At 44.1% G+C, this 22,214-nt stretch overlaps 1 protein-coding gene across 1 annotated transcript in view; it reads right to left on the bottom strand.

The window, feature by feature from the left end:
• The window catches only part of LOC111170075 (uncharacterized), a 52,237-nt gene that overhangs the window by 6,608 nt on the left and 23,415 nt on the right, over window positions 1-22,214 (bottom strand). The window contains 1 exon segment of the mRNA XM_030761399.2: window positions 18,031-18,211. Within this exon segment, the coding sequence (XP_030617259.2) occupies window positions 18,031-18,211 (181 nt within the window).

Raw genomic sequence — 22,214 nt, 5'->3', positions numbered from 1 at the left:
CCTATTTTATACATCGTATCAATAGGATAATCACTTATTTTAAAATAAAGGAGGGACTTCCCTGGTGGCTCAGTGGTTAAGAATCTGCCTTCCAGTGCAGGGGACGCAGGTTTCATCCCTGGTCGGGGAACTAAGATCCCACATGCTGCAGGGCAACTGATCCCGCTCACCTCAACTAGAGAGCCTGTATGCCGCAAACTACAGAGCCCACGCACTCTGGAGCCTGCGTGCCACAACTAGAGAGGAGCCCACGGGCCACAACCAAGACCCAACGCAGCCAAAAATAAATAAATAAAATATATTTTTAAAATAAAATAAAATAATAAAATAAAGGAGTGGAAGAGAGGAGGATGTATCTTTACAGAAATGAAAAATAGTCTGAATTGTATAACATGCACAAGCCCCAGCCCATCTTCTTCCCTTCCATGACCTGTGTCACCCTCGTGAGAGTTCAAATTGGGGAACTTTGGATTTCAGAATTGTCTGGGGGCTTGGGAGTGGGCTCCTCTTCCTGATAAGTGATGCCCCCAAAGGCTGCTCTGCCATTCCACCTCTCCCTTCTCTCAGTTCTAGGATCAGACAGCGAGGTCTCCTCCTGCCTGAACACTAATGCCAGCCTTGCCAGTGTCCCCCAGCCCACCTTCCTTAACGGTTTAGCCCTCCACAAAAGCATCCTCTGTCTTCCTCTCCACTTCCTAGGTCATTCTGCCTTTCAGAAATCTTTTCTCCCTCCACACAATGCATTGATGCTTCCATACATTCATAAATATTGATACATGAAACACCTTGTACGTGCAGGCACTGTGATGGGCTGGGGGTGCAGGAGGAGACCAAGAAAGACAGTTTCCATTCCCACAGAATGGAACTCACTCTGTGGTGAGCGGGGAAAGATAATTAAAAAAAGAAAGAAGGGTTGGGGGGGCAATGGGGAGATGTTGGTCAAAGGTTTGAAAGTTTCAGTTATGCAGGATGAGTTAAGTCCTGGAGATCTAATGTACAGCATGGAGACTATAGTTAATACTACCATATAAGTATGCAAATTGTATACTTGACTTTTGCTAAGAGTGATCCTAAATGTCCTCACCACAGATACACACAGAGTTGTAACTGTGAGGTAATGGATGTGTCAACAACTTGATTGTGGTAATCATTTCCCAACATATACATATATCAAAACATCATGTAATGTAATTATACCTCAATAAAGCTGTTGGGGGGGAAGAAATGAAGAAGGTAATTTTGGGTGCTGAGATGACCTGCATAAAGTAAAGCAGGATAGTGACTAGAAGGTGGGTGCAGGGAGCAGGGGGTGAGTTCTTTTGCTTTCGTTGGTCTGGAGGGCAGCCCAGAACTCTGTATATTTAATTATTTCTCTCCACCCACCCCCCTTTCTGATGCAGGTGAATTCTGGAACAGAGTTTTAAAAAATCCTGGCTACACCATGAGAGGCACGGTGCCAAGCGATTTACAAGCAGCATCTATTCTAATCCACACCACAATCCAAGGATCCAGAAAAAATATATATATTTTCCCACTTCAGAAGAGAAAACTGTCTCAGAAAGGTGACATCACTTTCCCATGATCCCATATTTTTATTCAACTCCCCCCCGCAAATATTTATTGAGAACAAATTCTCATGGCAGGCTGAGATTGTAACACACACACAGTCTGGAAAGTTCCATCCTCTAAGGGGCTCTCAGCGTCCTCCGCATCGCCTCGCCACCTGCAGTTTCCATGGCAACAGGGCCTGCTTGCATCACTGAGACCCCGTGAATGCTCTTAAGGACCAGGGCAGAGTAATGGATACCAGAACTGTCGAGCTGGAGAAGGGCGAGGTCTGGGGGAGGGCACAGGTCTTCTGAATCCCTACGTGGGATTTGGGCACATCTTTTGGTAACATCACAATTTTAAATGAGCACCTTTTAAATGATGTTTTTGCAAAAGGGGTGGGGGAACCTGCAGACACCAGCAGAAATCAGAGGTGTCTGTTCCGCAACAGCCTCCGGCACCGATGACGTAAACAGCCTTTGTTCTCGCCAATAATCAGTTATTTGACTGATTCATTCATTCAACAGATGTTTATAGAGTGATTACTGTTTTCCAAACACTGTCCTAAGTGGTGGGCATCTAAAACAGATATAGTCTTCGTTCTCATGAGAGTTGGCATCCTATTTGAAGACACAGTAAATACAAATATATATGTAAATACAAGCACATATTTATATATAAATAATATATGTAAATATAATATATAATGAGTATATATACATACATATATATGACACACATATGTGTATATGTATGTTAAAATCTATGATAGTATTACATTCTCTGGAGAATAAAATATTGGGATAAGGCACAGAGAGTGACAGGTCAGGGACTATTTTAGGTGGGGGTGGGATCGGGGAATTTACAAGAATAGGTAGATCAGATATCTCTGTGCACAGGTTGATAGACTTTGCACCTGCATTTTCCTCCAAACCCCAAATCCAAGCTATTCTCCTGGGACAATTTTGGACCACTCCCCGCCCACCGCCCTGCTAATATTAAAAATTCCTGGGACTTCCCTGGTGGCACAGTGGTTAATAATCCACCTGTCAATGCAGGGGACACGGGTTCCAATGCTGTTCTGGGAAGATCCTACATGCTGCGGAGCAACTAAGCCCGTGCGCCACAACTACTGACGCCCGCGCGCCTAGAGCCCGTGCTCCACAACAACAGAAGCCACCGCAATGAGAAGCCCGTGCACCGTATCGAAGAGTAGCCCCGGCTCGCGGCAACTAGAGAAACCCCGGCACGCAGCAACGAAGACCCAACATAGCCCAAAAGAAGAAAAAAAAAATTCCTAGTTTCTCCAGTACCCAAAGTTAACAAATCAGTTGAGATCCAGGTTTAGCTGAAAAGAGGACAGTACCCATGAAAGATGGAAGAAAAGAGGCTTCTTGTGATAGAGGATGACACTCCCCAATTGATCAATGACAGAGAGAATTTTGCTCTGTGCCTTTCTGACTTTCAAGGATCTACCCTCTTCCCAAATATCTACTTAATATTTCAAGTAGTCATTAAAATATATATATACTAAGGGCCAGATTGTGTATTTAATACAGGATAAACAAGACAGACAAGGCCTGTACTTTCATTGAATGTTCACCGGCATGCAGGGACGCAGAAAGCAAATAAGAAATTAACACGATTGGGACTTCCCTGGTGGCGCAGTGGTTAAGAGTCCGCCTGCCAATGCAGGGGATACGGGTTCGTGCCCCGGTCCGGGAAGATCCCACATGCCGCGGAGTGGCTAGGCCTGTGAGCCATGGCTGCTGAGCCTGCGCGTCCGGAGCCTGTGCTCCACAATGGGAGAGGCCACAACAGTGAGAGGCCCACGTACCGCAAAAAAAAAAAAAAAAATTAACACGATTACTTTAGACTCTAAAACCGAGCAGTGGGGACTTCCCTGGAGGTCCAATGGTTGGGGCTCTACACTCCCAATACAGGGGGCACAAGTTCCATCCTTGGTCAGGGAATTAAATCCCGCATGCTGCACGGCACGGCCAAATAAATAAAATCAATAAAAGAATCAAGACAGAAAAAAAAAAGAGAGGGAAATATTTGGTTTAAAAAATAAAATAAAATAAAACCAAGCAGTAGAAATACGATGCAAGCCACAAATGCATGCCACATGTGTCAAATTTTCCAGTTGCCACGTTTAAAAAGGTAAAAAGACACAGGTGGAATTCATCTTAACAGTAAGTTTTATTGAATCCAAGACTGATTGCAAAATATTGCCATTCGAACCAATGATACCAATGTTAAAAAAAAATCAATGAAATATTTTAATTTTTTGTTTGTTTCTAGGTTTTTGAAAGCTGGTGTATAGTTCACAATTACAGCGTATCTCAACAGGCACTAGCCGCGTTCCAGGCACTCAGATAGCCACAAAATGGCTCGCAGCTACCGTATTGGAAAGCACAGCTCTAAAAACTGCTGCGAAGGAAATTATCAGGGTAAGAGGAAATGAATGACGATCGGGAAGGTGGATGAATACTCAGACAAGGTATTTTGCTTCAGAAAGTCTAGAGAGTAGCCTTGGAATGTGCCTTTCAACAAGCCTCCACCTGCCCAGTTGATCCCCAAGGTACACCTGGGTAGTAAGGCCTGGGTAGACCCAGAGTAATTTAATCCTCCCAGCAGCCCTATTAGCCAGGAGTGATGATTAGACCCATTTGAGAAAAGTAAGGTGAGGTTTCAGAGAGCTGACACCAAGCACCAAAGACCCCGTATTTTCACTCATTCGCAAATAATAGATACAGATATGTATTGACCAGCTGCTCTGTGTCTAGACAGGGATTTTGCATCCACACATTGTATGATGCAAGGGCCTGGAAAATTCCAGTCTCCAAGCCTCCGGCTGCACCTTCATCACCCCTGTCTCCCGCTCCAGCTATAGTTTCCACGGCAACAGTTTCAGTCGCTAATGTTAAGTACCCTTGACGGGACCGAGTGTTAATCTAGTCAACATCAGAATAACCTGGACTTGGGGATGGTGTGACGGGGCGTGGGGTGGGGGTAGGGGTGCCGGGAGTGTTGGTTATCCCGCAATCCCTCCCCGACCCATGTTACCGGTCACTCCAGCCTTCGTGCTCGTTAAAAGGTCTCCTCGAATGGGGTTTTTGCAGAAGGACAAACATGAAATTGGCCGTGCAAGCTGCTGCTGACTTAAAGAAATCTTAGGTTCGCCATTAAGCAGCTGGTGACAGAGCCCTGGTCTATCCTGACCATTCAACCGTATCCCATTCTTCCTGCGACACATGATTGAGCGCCTGGGACATTGTGGGCGCCTGAGTGCAATTATGAGACACCCCTGACTATAAGGAAGGCAAGCTGGGCTTCAAAAGCTTCAAGCATCTTTACCCCCAACAAACACAAGTGGGAGGGTTCCGTTCAGCCTTCTTCCAGAAGGTGCTGGGCACATGTTTTCTGGTCCCCATCATCACCCAAGTACCCCCCCAAAGCTAACAATAATTTGGATGAAACCAAAGACTCAACCACATCTCATGACTGAAATTACATTATTTACAGGATCGGGGTGGGGGTGGTAAAAGGGAGATGGTCTTTGTCGGTGCCTTCAGAAAGTGATGGTTTATTTTGAGACTCTGCAGTTATTCATCACAATGCAGAATCTCAGGACAGGTGCCTCCCGGTGGAACTTTCGATGACTGGGGAAATTCACTGTAACGCGGTGCCTCAGGAAGGGAAGCAGATGGTATGGGGGACAAAGGGTTGAACATCTGCTTGAGCAAATGTTTGTTGTTGTTGTTCTGTTTTTGGTTTTTTTCCCATGAAATTGTATAAACTGTCAGTGTTTTCTTCTGATGACTATGGGCCTTTTCACAGATTGGGGTTTGTTATATTTTGTTTTTTGTTTTTTTTCAAAAGCATGGCCATTCTGGCACTAAAATGTGGTCCTAAATAGATGGTAGCAGTTTTTTGTTTTTTGTTTTTTGTGGGGTTTTTTGGCCTTGCACCTTGCAGGATCTTAGTTCCTGGACCAGGGATTGAACCCGAGCCAGCAGTGAAAGCACACAGTCCTAACCACTGGACTGCCAGGGAAGCTCCGATGGCAGTTTACAGAGGAGAGTTTGCGTAGAGGTTTTGGTGGGGAATGAACTGGAAGTGCTTATCCTCAGACAGAATTTATGCCACAATCCTAAACAGAATGGACAGACAATAAAGGATTCAGGGATTATGACAAACACCCACACAGGTAAATATTTTGAAATACCCAGAGTACTGGGGAGTCGTAATCAGCCAGGGACATTGAAACACATGAATTATTCCTGCTGGCATCCCTCTGCCTGGTCATACGAAAACTTAAATTTTTACCAACTCTAGTTCTTATTATACTATAGCTCGAAGCAAACTCAGTAGTCTTCAAGAGGGGGCTGGCTAAATAAATTCTGATGAGTGCATTCGATGGAATTTGAGGCTACTGTGCAAAATTCTCAGGACATCCTTTAGGAACTGAAAAAGCAAAATATACAGTGAAGTGAAAGCAAGGTGTATAATGATATGAAGGGTTGCTACCATTGTGTAAAAGAGGGGGGAAGGAACATATTATATATATATATAAACATATATAATTTAATGCAATATATTACATTATACAATAATTATAAGATATACAATATACAAAACAAATAAATAATATGTGTATACATAGGCTACCTCTGTCACATCATGTGGAAGGTGTTGGGTGGCTGGTGGACTGGGGTGATGTCTCAGGTCAATGCTACAGACTGTTTGTGTCTCCCCAAAATTCATATGTTAAGACCCAGTCCTCAATGTGATGGTATTAGGAGGTAGGGCCTTTGGGAGGTGATTAGGTCATGAGGGTGGAGCCTTCATGATCGATTTAGTGTCCTTATAAAAGAGGCCCCAGAGAGTTCCTCCACCCCTTCTGCCATGTGAGGTTATAGCAAGAAAATGGACATCAATGAACCAGGAAGCGGACCCTCACCAGCCACCAACACTGTGCTTTCCTTTCTCCCATATTTATTGATTCAGTGTCTTTTTAAAATTGTTTCCAATATTCTCCAATTATCTTTTTTTTAATTTTATCTATTTTATTATTTACTTGGTTGCGCTGGGTCATAGTTGTGGCAGGCGGACTCCTTAATTGTGGCTCGCGGGCTCCTTAGTTGTGGCATGTGAATTCTTAGCTGTGGCAGGCATGTGGGATCTAGTTCCCTGACCAGGGATCGAACCCGGGACCCTGCATTGGGAGCGTGGAGTCTTAACCACTGCGCCACCAGGGAAGTCCCTGATTCAGTGTTGATTTATGGATTCTAACTTTGGCTTATGAGTTATCATTTGTATTTATTTTTTCCTGGAATTATTCCAGTTTTGATAGTGAGAATCCCTTCAAGCTGACATCTGGGTCATTTTGACTATTTTTTTTAGTCTTTCCTTACTTTCAGACACAAGATATTCCAGGCTCATCTTGTGCTTTTCTTGCCCAGCTCTGGAATCAGCCATTTCTTCAAGCAGCCCTGGCTCCCCTTGAGTGGAGAATGGTATTTGGAAACCAGGACGTGAGGGCAAACATAAGTTATGTTTGAGAAAGGAGGTTTTTTTTTTTTTTTTAATTGAGGTATAGTTGATTTGCAATGTTGTGTTAGTTTCTGGTGTACAACAAAGTGATTCAGTTTTATATGTGTGTGTGTGTGTATATATAATGTTCTTTTCCATTTTATTTTCCATTATGGTTTATCACAGGGTATTGAATACAGTTCCCTGTGCTCTACAGTAGGACCTTGTTGTTTATCCATCCTATAGATAATAGATTGCATCTGCTAATCCCAAACTCCCACTCCATCCCTCCCACACACCCCTCCCCCTTGGCAACAACAAGTCTGATCTCTATATCTGTGAGTCTGTTTCTGTTTCATAGATAGGTTCATTTGTGTCATATTTTAGATTCCACATATAAGTGATATCATGTGGTATTTGTCTTTCTCTTTCTGATTTACTTCACTTAGTATGATAATCTCTAGGTCCATCCATGTTGCTGTAAATGGCATTATTTCCTTCTTTTTTATGGCTGAGTAGTATTCCATTGTATATATGTACCACATCTTCTTTATCCATTTGTCTGTCGATGGGCATTTAAGTTGCTTCCATGACCTGGCTATTGTAAATAGCGCTGCAATGACACAGGGATGCATGTATCTTTTCAAATTATAGTTTCATCCACATATATGCCCAGGAGTGGGATTGCAGGATCCTATGGTAGCTCTATTTTTAGTTTTTTAAGGAAACTTCATACTGTTTTCCATAGTGGCAGCACCAATTTACATTCCCACAAACAGTGTAGGAGGATTCCCTGGGGAAAGTAGGTTTTATCCTGAGGAGTGATATGGTCAGATTTACATTCTAGAGAGGCCACTTCAGCTATGCGGGTGGAAGATGGACTGGTGAGCACAGTGTTTCCAAATATATAGCCCTTTATGTACCACCTTCATGAATTTTGCCATATGGGTGTCTTTGCTGTATTATTAGACAATACTTTTTTTTCCTTTTAAATTGCTCTCTGTTATACCTGAACTGTAAATTCCCTTTAAAGGAAATTTTAAATCATGACTGTGAATGGAAACACCATTTTCTCTTACTGTGGAAAATAAAAATAGTTATACAAGGAAACATACACACAAAGAATGGTGTTTAACATTAGTAGATGCAATTACCAGCCAGGGTTTCGAGCCTAAGACCTGTTTTTGTTCGCCTGTTTGTTCAAAGGAGATGTTGGTGAATAACATTGTTAAAGACATTCAGACCAACCTAAGACACTATCCTTTATGTGATATGATGGCCCCAAAGGTACGGCAAAGGGAATTTTTTTCTTCTTCTGATTCAAACGTTATTTAATGTCATGTGTCTAGCTTTGTTTTTGTTTTGGGTTTTTTTTTGGGGGGTGGGGGATTGGCCACACCACATGGCTTGCAGGATCTTAGTTCCCCAATCATGGATTGAACCCGGGCCCTGGCAAAGAAAGCACCGAGTCCTAACCATTGGACCGCCAAGGAACTCTCTAGCATTTTATTTAATCTCTAGAGAACATCAGTGGGGGCATGTCACATGCCAGGCAAACATCGGTCAGGGGATTGAAAAGAGGTGAGGAGATGTGTTACAAATCCTGAGCAGTATTTCAGTGGAGTGTGGGAGAAAAGAAGACTGGAGCTTTGGGAGAGAGCTGCAGAGAGATAAGAGTCAGCAGGACTTGGGATTGGGGATTTAGGGAAAGGGGCTGAGTCAGGAGGTGTGGGGCTTGAGTCACATGGTGGGTGGTGGTGACCGGTGGTGACCATTAGAGATAGGCAAGATGGGGGAGCTGGAGGTGGGCTCCTGGGAGTTTGTCACTGTCACCAGGGGCATTTAATGGTGGGCTGGACCAAGATGAAGGCAGAGGGCTTGGAGAACGGACTGAGCAGGGGTTTTTTTTAGCAGAGGGAGATAATAAGGGGTGAAGCGAGGTTGATAAAGGGAGAACAATTAGAAATCCACTTCTGGGGACTTCCCTGGTGGCACAGTGGTTAAGACTCTGTGCGCCCAATGCAGGGGGCCTGGAGGCCCGCGTTCGATCCCTGGTCAAGGAACTAGATGCCACATGCATGCCTCAACTAAGAGTTCGCATGCCACAACTAAGGAGCCCGTGATCTGCAACTAAGACCCGGAGTATTTATTAAATAAATAAATAAATAAAATAAAGAAATCCACTTCTGAACCCAAAAGATCTACATAAAAGTTATTAAAATTGATCACGGAGTTCCCTGGTTGCCTAGTGGTTAGGATTCTGGGCTTTCACTGCCGTGGCCGAGGTTCAGTCCCTGGTTGGGGTACTGAGATCCTGCAAGCTGTGTGGCACGGCCTAAATACAATACAATACAATACAGTACAATACAATACAATACAATAATCAGACAAGTTGGCAAGATTGAGGGACAAGTTCAACATTTAGCAGAAGCAGTTAGGGAAGCATCATTATTTTACTCCCAATCTCCTAAGAAATATTTTCAATATTCACTGTTCTTCCGTGTTTGCTGTAATTTATTGCTAGTTTCCTAAATGTCCTCATCGATAATGGATGACGGATTTAATAAACTCTTTTTTTTTTGCATTCCTGATGAGTCAACTAGTTCATGATGTGTTACTCTTTTATATACCATTGGTTATAAATGTGGCAACGTTCTGTTTAGAATTTTTACATGTCTATTTACTGTGAGACTGACCTGCCATTTTCCACTCTAATAAAACCTCTGACAGATCAAAAATAAAAAAGAAATGCACTTCTGAGTGAGCGTGACCGGCCAGGAAGAAGAAGCCATTAGAATTTTCACACAAGGTCCAGTGGCTGATGGACACTCAGCTCCCCAGAATTCCACGGAATTTCCATTGAGCTAAATGCCAGGCCTGATTCCAGGCAGCATATCCATCAATATCCTAAAAAATGGAATAAGAGTGTGCAGGTGCCCATTTCCACACCCAAGCAATGGTAATTGTTTTTGCAAAATTATTATCCCTAGATTATCTTATAAACCTGCTTTTCCCTAAGTTGGAAGCCAGGAGGGAGGGGCTGACCAATCTTGCACTCTTATTACTTTTTTTTCCAAGTTGTCAATGCAGTTTATATAACTTTAAATTTTTAACATAATTTCAAACTTACAGAAAAGTCGCAAAAGCAGAACAAAAAATTCCTACACACCTTTACCCAAATTGGCTACTTATTAACATTTTGCCCCCTTTGCTTCATTACCAATGTAGTTTTATAAACATGATAATGCAGAATAAAAGTCCTTCAACCGATTAGATTAGATCCACCCACATGGTGGAGGGTAACTGGCTTTAAGTCAATTGATTATTTAATCACATCTACAACATATTGTAATATAAAATACATTATATTTTATAATATATGACACAGAAATATATTATCTATGACATATTACATAGAACTATATACCTATATTATAATATTTATATTATAATATAAATTTACTTTTTTTTTCAACCGCACCCTGCAGCTTGCGGGATCTTAGTTCCCCGACCAGGGATCAAACCCGGGGCCCCAGCTGAGTCCTAACCACTGGACCGCCAGGGAATTCCCATAAATTTACATTTTTATAATTATTTATCATTCCTGTTGGTTCTGTCTCTCTGGAGAACCCAGACTAATGCACAGGCCTAAGTTGATGGTGATCTGGTCTAGAGGAGAGAAATATGTACACAATAGTCTTTTCCTTTTTTTTTTTTTTTGGTTAATTTTTTTTTTCTGTACACAATATCTTTGAGACATACATAGACAGTGAGAGAAGATGAAGCTGATTCAGTGGGATCTGCAGATGGATTGGATGCAGGGGTTCCAAAGATGAGGATAAATAAGGCATCACTTCGGGGTTTTCATTTCGAGCAACCTGGTGGATCACGACAACATTTATTGACATGGGCCAGCCTGGGACACAAGAGGGAGGGGTGGAGGTTGCTACAAGAATTACCCAGGGAATATATGTAGGGAGTGTGGTTAGGCCAGGGGCGGTGGAAATGGAGAAAGAATTGGAGGGATATTACTGAGAGACAACGTGAAAAGAATAAAAGCACAGAGAGTGTGTACTCAGTGAGGAAAAGCAGTGAGGATGTTTACTGACTCTCCAATGGCCAGATGAAACAGCTCATAAATCACCAGTGGAATTTTCCACTGAGCTAGAGGCCAGGCTGGATTCCAAGAATGATATACATACCGGTGTAATTAAGAATAGGGAAGGTTTCTCTAAGACACAAAACAATGCGGACAGTATTCTGCAGACATCTGTTTAAAATCATTCATTTGTCTGAATGCCCACCTGTTTAGCAAATTATCCCTGGATTCAATCCTCCACCAGTTTTCATCCAAATTTTGGGAACTGACAACATTGAATTTTATAATCTGCAGGCTTTATTTATTTGGAAGTGTTAATCATGGTGTCTGGCACACAATAAATGCACAATGGAATGCTTCTGGAATCAATTTCCCTAATGTAGTCAACAGGAGTGAAACATTTCACGTTACCTAATGTGTACCCTGTTTTTGAATATATGAACATCTATTTCAGTACTTCCCTGTTGGTGCAGCGGTTAAGAATCTGCCTGCCAATGCAAGGGACATGGGTTCGATCCCTGGTCTGGGAAGATCCCACATGTCGCGGAACAACTAAGCCTGTGCTCCACAACTACTGAGCCTGCGCTCTAGAGCCCGCATGCCACAGCTACTGAAGCCCGGGTGCCTAGAGCCTATGTTCCACAACAAAGAGTAGCCCCTCCTCGCCGCAACTAGAGAAAGCCCGCATGCAGCAACAAAGACCAAAAATGCAGCCAAAAATAAATAAATAGGACTAGTAAAATGTTTAAAATAAATAAACATCTATTTCATATTACCTAAGTACATGTATGTATGTGCATATGTAGAGGCATATCCGTAAAGAAGATTGGGTTGATAAATGAGGGTAGACGTTAACTTTCATTGTTTGGGTTTTGTGCACCGGATGGGATGCTAAATGTTTTATCAAGGTCATCTCCTTTTCTCCTCCAGAGGAGCCCAAAAGGCAGGCACAATTCTAAACTGCATGTTACAGGTGAGGAAACTGAGGCTTAGAGAGAGTGAGTCACACAGCAGTGAATGGACGCCCTTAAACACTTTGCTCATACACCTAACACCACACCTAACACCTCCTCTAGCTGTGTTTCCACCTCCTGGCGCTATTTTTTTTTTTCAATTTTTAAAAAATTTATTTTATTGAAGTATAGTTGATTTACAATGTTGTGTTAATTTCTGCTGTACAGCAAAGTGATTCAGTTATACATATATATATATTATTTTTCATATTTTCTTCCATTATGGTTTATCCCAGGATGTTGACTATAGTTCCCTGTGCTATACAGTAGGACCTTGTTGTTTATCCATCCCATATATAATAGTTTGCAACTGCTAATCCCCAACTCCCAGTCCATCCCTCACCTGCTCTCCTCCCCCTTGGCAACCACAAGTCTGTTCTCTATGACCGCGAGTCTGTTTCACAGATAAGTTCATTTGTACTATTTTTTTCAGATTCCACATATAAGCAATATCATATGGTATTTGTCTTTCTCTTTCTGACTTACTTCACTTAGTATGATCATAGTTCCATCCATGTTGCTGCAAATGGCATTATTTCGTTCTTTTTTATGGCTGAGTAATATTCCATTTTATATATGTACCACTTCTTCTTTATCCATTCATCTGTTGATGGACATTTAGGTTGTTTCCATGTCTTGGCTATTTTGACTAGTGCTGCTATGAACATAGGGGTGTATGCATATATCTTTTTGAACTATACTTTTGTCTGGATATATGCCCCAGACTGGGATTGCTGGGTCCTATGGCAGCTCTATCTTTAGTTTTCTGAGGACCCTCCATACTGTCTTCCATAGTGGCTGCACCCGTTTTCATTCCCACCAACATCTGACACTGTATCCTTTAATCACACTCACTCCCTTGGTGACCCACATGCAGGCTCCTGGCTTTGATCACAAGCACACTGATGGCTCCAAAATGCATAACTGAGTTAGATAACTCAGAATAGAGTTATGAAAATACAGGGTGCCCAGTTAAATATGAATTTCAGATAAACAACTACTAATTTTGAATAAACTTTTAATTTTAAGATAGATTTCACTTTGGAGGAAAGCTGCAAAGACAGTAGACAGAGCTCCCGTAGAGGCTGCACCTGGTTTCCCTCTGATTAGCATCTTACATTAATATGGCTTATCACAATTAATGAACTAATATTATCAACAAAAGTCCATGCTTTATGCAGATTTCCTTTGTTTTTACCTAATGCCCTTTTTCTGTTCTAGGGTCCCATCCAGGACCCTACAGTACTTTTTTTTTTTTTTTTTGCCACGCCACACAGCATGTAGGATCTTAGTTCCCCGACCAGGGATCGAACCCTTGCCCCCTACATTGGGAGCGTGGAGTCTTAACCACTGGACCGCCAGGGAAGTCCCTGCCTTTTGTCATCATGTTTCCTTGGGCTCCTCTCGGCTGTGACAGTTTCTCAAACTCTCCTTGTATTTGATGACCTCGATAGTTTTCAGGACTCGTCAGGTATTTTCTAGAATATTCTTCACTTAGGGCTGTCTGATATTTTTCTCATGATTACACTAGGGTTATGGGTTTTGTGGAAGAAGACCAGAGGAAAAGTACCACTTTTATCACACCGTATCACGAGTACATACTGTGATCAAGTTTACTCTTGGTAACCTTGGTTACTACCAGGATGAGGTGTGTCAGGTTTCTCTACTGTAAAGTTATTCTTTTTTTTCTCCCTTTCCATATTATACCCTTTCAAAGGAAGTCACCTGCTCTTAAAAAGTAAAGAGCTATGCTCCACCTCCTTGGGGGTGGAGTATCTACATAAATTATCTGGAATTTTTATGTACAAGAAATTTGTTCTCCCCGCAAAAAGTAATTTTTTTCAGTGTATGTCTCATGCAATATTGACACATACTTAAAACTTATTTATTTTTGGCTGCATTGGGTCTGCGTTGCTGCGCGCGGGCTTTCTCTAGTTGCGGTGAGCGGGGGCTACTCTTCATTGCAGTGTGTGTGCTTCTCATTGCGGTGGCTTCTCTTGTTGCCGAGCGCAGGCTCTAGGCAAGCGGGCTCAGTAGTTGTGGCATGCGGGCTCAGTAATTGTGGCGCACGGGCTTAGTTGCTCGGCAGCGTGTGGGATCTTCCCGGACCAGGGCTCAAACCTGTGTCCCCTGCATTGGCAGGCGGATTCTTAACCACTGCAACACCAGGGGAGCCCTCTATCTGCATTTTTTACATCATCACTTGAGCATCTAACAGGCGTCTCAAAATAACAAATCCAGGGAATTCCCTAATGGTCCAGTGGTTAGGACTCCGTGCTCTCACTGCTGAGGGCCAGGATTCGATCCCTGGTCAGGGAACTGAGATCCCACAAGCCACAGGGTGCAGCCAAAAGAGAAAAATAAATAAATAACAAATCCTGGGCTTCCCTGGTGGCGCAGTGGTTGAGAATAAATAAATTAAATAAATAAATTTATAGATAAATAAATAATAAATTCAAATCTAAGCCACTGGACTTCCCTGGTGGCGCAGTAGTTGAGAGTCCGCCTGCCGATGCAGGGGACACGGGTTTGTGCCCCGGTCCGGGAGGATCCCGCATGCCGCGGAGCGGCTGGGCCCGTGAGCCATGGCCGCTGAGCCTGCGCGTCCGGAGCCTGTGCTCCGCAATGGGAGAGGCCACAACAGTGAGAGGCCCGCGTACCGAAAAAAAAAAAAAACTAAGCCACTGATGTCCACCCTCACCCACTCAACCAACAGCTCCTGCATTGTTCCTATAATGGTATCTCATTTCTCCAGTTGCCCAGGCCCTAGAACCTGGGATCCATCTTCAATTCCTTCTCTCACATCCCATAGCCAGTCCATCAGAAAAATCAGGTCCAATCCTCATCTAAAAATATATCTAAAAATTCAACAACTCCTCACCATGACCAATGTCACTGCCCTGGTCCATGACACCAACAGCTCTTAGCTGAATGATTTCAAGAACCCTCCACCCCCAATCTGTTTTCCCAACCTCTATCCTGTCCTCCTGAGTCTATTCTCAACACAGCAAAAACAAAAACAAACAAACAAACAAAACTAGACTTCAATTTTTAAAAAAAAAGTGTTCTCACGGAACATCAACCTCAGAAAAGGCCACTCAGTAATCGTTATAGATCAAGACAGAACACAACCACTCTGTAATCATGTCTGAACACAGACAAGACATGAACATCATCTAAGCCACGAAAATGACCAAACAGTCCTCTCTCCCGGCTGATGCTGCGTCTTAACCAATTACAACTTTAGTCTTGCTCTGGCGGACCCTCCTTCTCCAGAAGATTTATTAAGAAACTCAGTCATAGAAATAACCTCGCTTCCTGATGGCATACAATCTAGAACAAAGCCCAGTTTCCGTAAGCTCTCCTCAAAATCCCCAACTCAAATCCAAATCCTATAATAGTTTTTTTAACACCATCTTACTCACAGTTTCCTATTGTGTGCTTTTTCCCTCATTTTAACAATAACCAACGTATTCAACTATAGGTGTCTTCCTGGTGATCTTTGGCTTGGGGCACTGACACTCCTTAACGTCCAACACTAACAGCCTGTATATTTCATTTTATCATATTTACTGTCTGTCTCCTCATTAGAACATAAGCTCCTTGAGGACTCCTTGACTGGCAGAGCAAGGGCTCCATGAATTTTTGAAAGAAATATCCCTGAGGAAATTGAAGTTCAGAGGCAACAGTGCAGTTGGGCAACGGCCCACAGTCCTTAAGTAGCGGAGCCAGGTTGTAAATGCAACCTTGGGAGCTCTTGCTCCTGGGCCCTGCTGCTGTGTTGGCGCCATGACACGTAGGCAGTGGGTGGAATTCGCTCCCCTGCCTTCTTCTCTAAGTTCATGTGTTTCCCCTCTGGGAACTGATTTCCCTCTTTTGGGGAAAAAAAAAATGGATTGAAATAAATGTGGAAATAAATCTGCACCCTCTTTTGACAGTTGACCTCAATCACCGGTGAATGTTTGGCGCCAAAGCGCAATGCCTTAACCGGAAGCGACTGAACCAAGGGGCGGGAATAGGGGGAGTTTTGTTCTTGCGTTTCTGGCCTGGTCCTGGCTCGTTTGAGATGTAGTCCCTGCCCTGTCCCTCAGGTCAGAAGTAGCTGAGAATATGTGAGCTGATTCCACCGGGGGAGGGGCACCTCCGACTGCCCCTCTACCCACTTGTCATTCTTCTGGCTGGTCCAGGTTTGGATGGAGGCATTCTCTCACCTGATGTCTCCATCCCAGCCATGACCACCTCACTCCTGGCTACTCTGCAGTTCGCCAGCTCCCTCTGTCCCTCTCCCTTACCACCTTGGGCAGGGACTCTTCCCTATGACTTTAGGATCCCATAGATCTGCCCTCTTTCAAAATAAGTTTCTGGTATTTCCACCCTTTCAACAAGAATACATTGAAGATTTGTACACCCATACTCATAGCATCATTATTCACAAAAGCTGACCCATGGAAGTGACCCAAGTGTCCATCGACTAATAAATGGATAAACAAAATGTAATGTATCCATATAATAAGATATTATTCAGTCTTAAAAAGGAAGGAGATTTTGACATATGTACAACATGACTGAACCTTGAGGTCGTTATGCTAAATGGAATAAACCAGTCACAAAAGGACAAATACTGTAGGAGTCCACCTATATGGGGTACCTAGAGTAGTTAAATTTACACTCAGGATATTTAACATTGGTTTGATCGGTTCACCCACATTCAGACTGTCCCAAATGCCTCCTGACTCTTTGCCACTTCAACCTCACCTCCGTGGAGAAGTCCTCCCAGATTACCCCCTGTAAAGCATGTCTGACTCTGTTATTCTCTGTTTTTAGGGATCAGCAAACACTTTCTGAAGAGGGCCAGGTTGTACATTTTTTAGGCTTTGTGGCCCATAGTTCTCTCGCTATTGTAAGGGGAAAGCAGGCACAGACAATATGGAAATTACTTGGTGTGGCTGTGTTCCAATAAAACTTTAATTATGGACACTGAAAAAAAAAGAATACACTGAAGATTAGCTAAGCTGTAAGACCCGCTCTAGGTGGGAGGATCGGGGGTGGGGGTGTACCCTGGGGAACAGGACAGGCTCTATGCTGTATTGGAGCTCACACCATAGTGCAGGAAGACAGATCATTAGTAGATGAACCAATTTTCAAAACTCATTCTGGATATGGGCACATGCTCTGAAGAAAATGAAGCAGGGTGATATTTTAAAAATGAATACGGGGCTTCCCTGGTGGCGCAGTGGTTAATAATCCACCTGCCAATTCAGGGAACATGGGTTCCAGCCCTGGTCCGGGAAGATCCCACATGCTGCAGAGCAACTAAGCCCATGCACCACAGCTACTGAGCCTGCACTCTAGAGCCCACGAACCACAAGTACTGAGCCTGTGTGCCACAACTACTGAGCCCGTGCGCCTAGAAGCCACCGCAATGAGTAGCCCCCGCTCCCGGCAACTAGAGAAAGCCTGCACACAGCAATGGAGACCCAATGCAGCCAAAAAAAAAATGAATAAATAAAATAAATTAACTTCTTAAAACATTTAAACAAGTGAAGAGGAAAAGTTTTTGCCTCCTTAGTTTTAGGGACCCCAGGATTCTCCATTTTTAACAACAGCCCCCCTCCAGCCAAGTGCCTTGAGGCACATGGTCTCTGGGCTCCACTTGGAGGAACACAGGCTAAAAGGAGTCAGATCTGGTGCTGAGCACTGTATAAGATGATTTGTTTTATGCTCACACCAACCTCATGATCAAGGAACGCTTGTAGTTTGTGCTCTAGAAGAGGAAGCTGGGGCTTGGAGAGGCAAAGCCGCTTGCAGAGTTTCTCTATTTTGTATTCATACCTTGCGCACCTCCTGCGTGGATAGGTTGTGATTGGGATCGCACAAAGTCTGCAAAGCCCGGGAAATCTCAGTCTCTGGGGCTCCTTCGGTCCCTTCCCCGACCCCTCCTCCTGGGCTGCCAGCCTTGGTTTCCATGGCAACAGCCTCTCGCCTCACCCAGGTGGGAGGGAGCTTCTGTGACCTGAAGAGGGTAAAGGCGTTGTCTTAGTCCCTTCGGGCCATTATAACAGAATACCCATAGATTAGGTGGTTCATGAACAACAGACTTTTATTTCTCACAGTTCCGGAGGCTGGAAGTCCAAGATCAAGGCGCCAGCAGATTCCGCGTCTGGTGAGCAACCGACTTCCTAGTTCATAAATGGCCATCTTCTTTCTGTGTCCTCCAGAGGGAGCTCTCAGGGGCACTAATCCCATCATGAGGGCTCCACCCTTGTGACCTAATCACTCACCAAAGGCTCCACCTCCTGACACCACCACACTGACGGTTAGGATTCAGCATATGAATTTGGGGGACACAAACACATTGAGTCCATAGCAGAGGTGGATGCCAGACCAGCATGGCTGGAAAAGGAAGGGCTGAGCAAAGGCTCAAACCTCCAGTTGCCCTAAGAAGTATATCATGGATGCTTTTGCTGCTATTAAAATGAAAACTTATAGTCTTTACAAAAGGATAGAAAATAAAATGGCTTTGGGAGTTTCCTAGCGGTCCAGTGGTGAGGACTCCATGCTTTCACTGCTGGGGCCTGGATTCAGTCCCTGGTCGGGGAACTAAGATCCCGCAAGCCGCCTGGCACGGCCAAAAATAAAAAAAAATGGCTTTGTAGTCTTTTGCAGATGCTAAAGAAATCCCAGGTTCTAGTCGGCAGAGCCTGAAAGTGCCAGTGGCTTAAAGTATACTTATTTAAATAATTAAACATAAAGCATACAATGGGATATTATTCAGCCCTGAGAAGAAAGTCCTGCAATTTGTGACAACATGGATGAAACGTCAGGGCGTCATGCTAAGTGAAATTAGCCAGACAGAAAAGACAAATGCTGTATGATCTCATTTATACATATGTGGAATCTTATTAAAAAAAAAAAAAAAAGAAATCGAACTCATGGAAAGAGTAGAAAGGTGATTGCCAGGGGCTGGGGTGGGGGTCGGGAGAATGGGAGATGCTGGCCGAGGTGTAGAAGCCTTCAGTTACAAGGTGAATAAGTTCTGGGGCTCTAACGTACAGTAATGTACAGCATGGTGACTGTAGTTAATACTGTGTCATATACTTGAGATTTGCTAAGAGAGTTCACACACACACACACACACACACACAATTACTCAGATAAAACCAAACTGGACACCAAAAAAATTTTTTTTTTCCCCACACCGTACTGCATGGGGGATCTTAGTTCCCCAATCGGGGATGGAACAGGTGCCCCCTGCGTTGGAAGCACGGAGTCTTAACCACTGGACTGCCAAGGAAGTCCCTGGACACCAATTTTAAAAATAAAATAAATATTTATGAGATAAATGGATAAGTAAAGGCAAACAAACAAAGGCACTGCATTCCCGCGGCGGGGGCTGGGCTGTGGAAAGGTCCTTTTGTTTTTCCAATGTAGCAAGGGATCCCTGCTGGTGGTGGTCCCACATCTGCATAAGTAAAATTTGGTACGCTGTGAAATACTCTTGTTCATTTTTTATGTCCGTATAATACACAGACATGGCATGGGATGCCTCAATGCGTGTGTGTGTGTGTGTGTGTAGTGCGGGGAGGGCTCAGCTTAGCATTTCAATCTCACCTGCCCTGCTCTGCCCTTTCCCTTTCTTCAAATTATTTTCCTCTGGCCTCTATTTGTTTCCCTCCACTCCCCCTTAAGGGAAAATAGACCAAAACAAAAACAAAAAATGAACTTTCTTTTTCTTCCCATTTATGTTTTTCTCCATGTCTGCCTCTCTCCTCTCTGCGTGTATCTTGCTCTCTCTGTCTCCACCCTCTCTCTCTCCCTCTCTGCCTTGTTCTTTCTAGCAGAAACCCCAGAAGCAGCAGACTGCAGAGGTCTGAGGAAAACCGGGTCTTTTCCGTGAACCGCAGGCAACTCACGGACCTCAGAGGGAGCCACACGCTCAGGGTGGTTGCACGATGGCAGCTGTGGTTTCAAGGACCCTCTCCAGCCACAGAAACGTCCAGAGTCTAAAGGAAGCCATTTCAGGAGTAAGGAAAACTCTCTCTGAACACCTCTCTCAGCAGACACAATCTCCTGTCCCGTTGGCCAGATCTGGGTCATGGTAACCACCCCAATCCAATCCTTAGCAAGGAGATGGGCGCCTCCATGACTGGATTAGACCCATCAGAATTTATTCCTTAACTAGGGCTGGGGTCACTCTTTCGTGACTCAGGTTCTTACCCCAGGTTCTCACAGACCTGATTCCCTTACATCACTCAAGCCTCATATCAAATGTCACCTCCTCCGAGAAGCCTTCCGTGGACACCCCAAGCAGAGTAACCTTGCCAGGCGCGCGCTGTCTCTCTCACCCAATCGTTGTCTAGCCTTCAGGGCATTTATCACAATTGTAAGTCATCTTGCTCACTTTTGTTTTCTAGCAGGAGGTTACCATCATTACTGGCATTTAACAGGTAAGGAAAACAGAGGCATCTTCTCCAGTCTCATTAAGGGGCGATGTTGAGTGTGCACAGGTGTGGATGTTACCATTGTCCAGGGAACAAACAAACAAAAAAGAACTGAAGGGACTTTCCTGGCGGCCCAGTGGTTAGGACTCCGGGCTTCCACTGCAGGGGCCACGGGTTCGATCCCTGCTCGGGAAATTAAGATCCCGCATGCCCGCAGGCCACACACACACACACACACAAAAATCTATAGTAGGAATAGAAAAGAGTTTTATTTGAGCCAAACTGAAGACTATAGCCCAGGAGATACAGATTCAGGAAGCACTTGACTTGTATTCCAGTGGACTACAAAATGGGGGAGCCTTATAAAGGCAAAACCCACAATGTTACAAGTTGTTTGTCCAGAATTATCATTGGATCTGGCAAGAAAAATGTGTGCTTGTGAAACAAGGATTGGCTGGGTCTGAAACGGTTGCATAGTTACCAGGGGAGACCTTGAGACGATAAGGTTGCAGCTGGCAACTATGAGTAGATATTGTTTTGAGAACGGCTGGTGGTAACTTAAATCATGTGTAAGCCAGAATGACTTCCCCATACCTCAATATGAGAAAATCTCTCACCGTCTTGGCTTCCTCCCCATCATGTACCTGTGTGCCCCTCAACTGTGGTTATGCTGTGCCCCTGGTTCTTTTATTTTATTTTTTAAAACTTTTTATTTATTTATGGCTGCGTTGGGTCTTCATTGCGGTGCGCAGGCTTTTCATTGCAGTGGCTTGTCTTGTTGCGGAGTACGGGCTCTAGGCACGCGGGCTTCAGTAGTTGTGGCTCGCGGGCTCTAGAGCGCAGGCTCAGTAGTTGTGGCGCACGGGCTTAGTTGCTCCGTGGCATGTGGGATCTTCCCAGATCAGGGCTCGAACCCGTGTCCCCTGCATTGGCAGGAGGATTCTCAACCACTGCGCCAAGAGGGAATCCCCCTGGTTCCTCTAAATTATAAATCTGAAACATACTTACGATTAAGCAAAGGTTAAAAAGGCAAATGCCCGCAGGCAGGACTGATGAACGGAGAAGCAGGGGCTCGTACAGTTAGTCAGGGCCCCACGAGGGTGGGTTAATGCTCACACAGTGGTTATACATTTTGAATATCTTCCTTGCCTATCAGGGTCGAGCGCACGGATGAACATCAGGTGGATAAGTAAAGTTGGCAGAGGTAAGAAAGTAGGGTGGGGCAGTGGCTGGGGCGTGGAGGAAATTCCGTACTATCGGTGGGCTTTCTCAACCTGGCACTATTGACATTTGGAGTCAGGTGATTCTTTGTCCCAGGAGGACGTCCTGTGTCCTGGCCTCCGGCCCCCAACTCATGCCTCTTGTGACAACCGAAATGTCTCCAGACATCCCCGAATGTCCACTAGCAGGCAGAATCGCCCCTGGTTGAGGACCACTGCTCTAAATCAGTGGATCCCACAAGGTGGGGAGAATAAACACAGGGCTGAGCCCCAAAACTAGAGATTCTGGTTCAGGAAGTCTGGGAACCTTACCTTGAGAAGTCCCTACTCTAAACAATCAGGATTTCTTTCCTTT

Source organism: Delphinapterus leucas, chromosome 20 (genome assembly GCF_059928025.1).
Source record: "Delphinapterus leucas isolate spDelLeu-1000000601 "Yukka" chromosome 20, BTC_Dleu_Yukka2, whole genome shotgun sequence".
NCBI lineage: Eukaryota > Metazoa > Chordata > Mammalia > Artiodactyla > Monodontidae > Delphinapterus > Delphinapterus leucas.
Note: the sequence above shows the minus strand (reverse complement) of the source record. Positions and strands in the feature narration are given on the sequence as shown.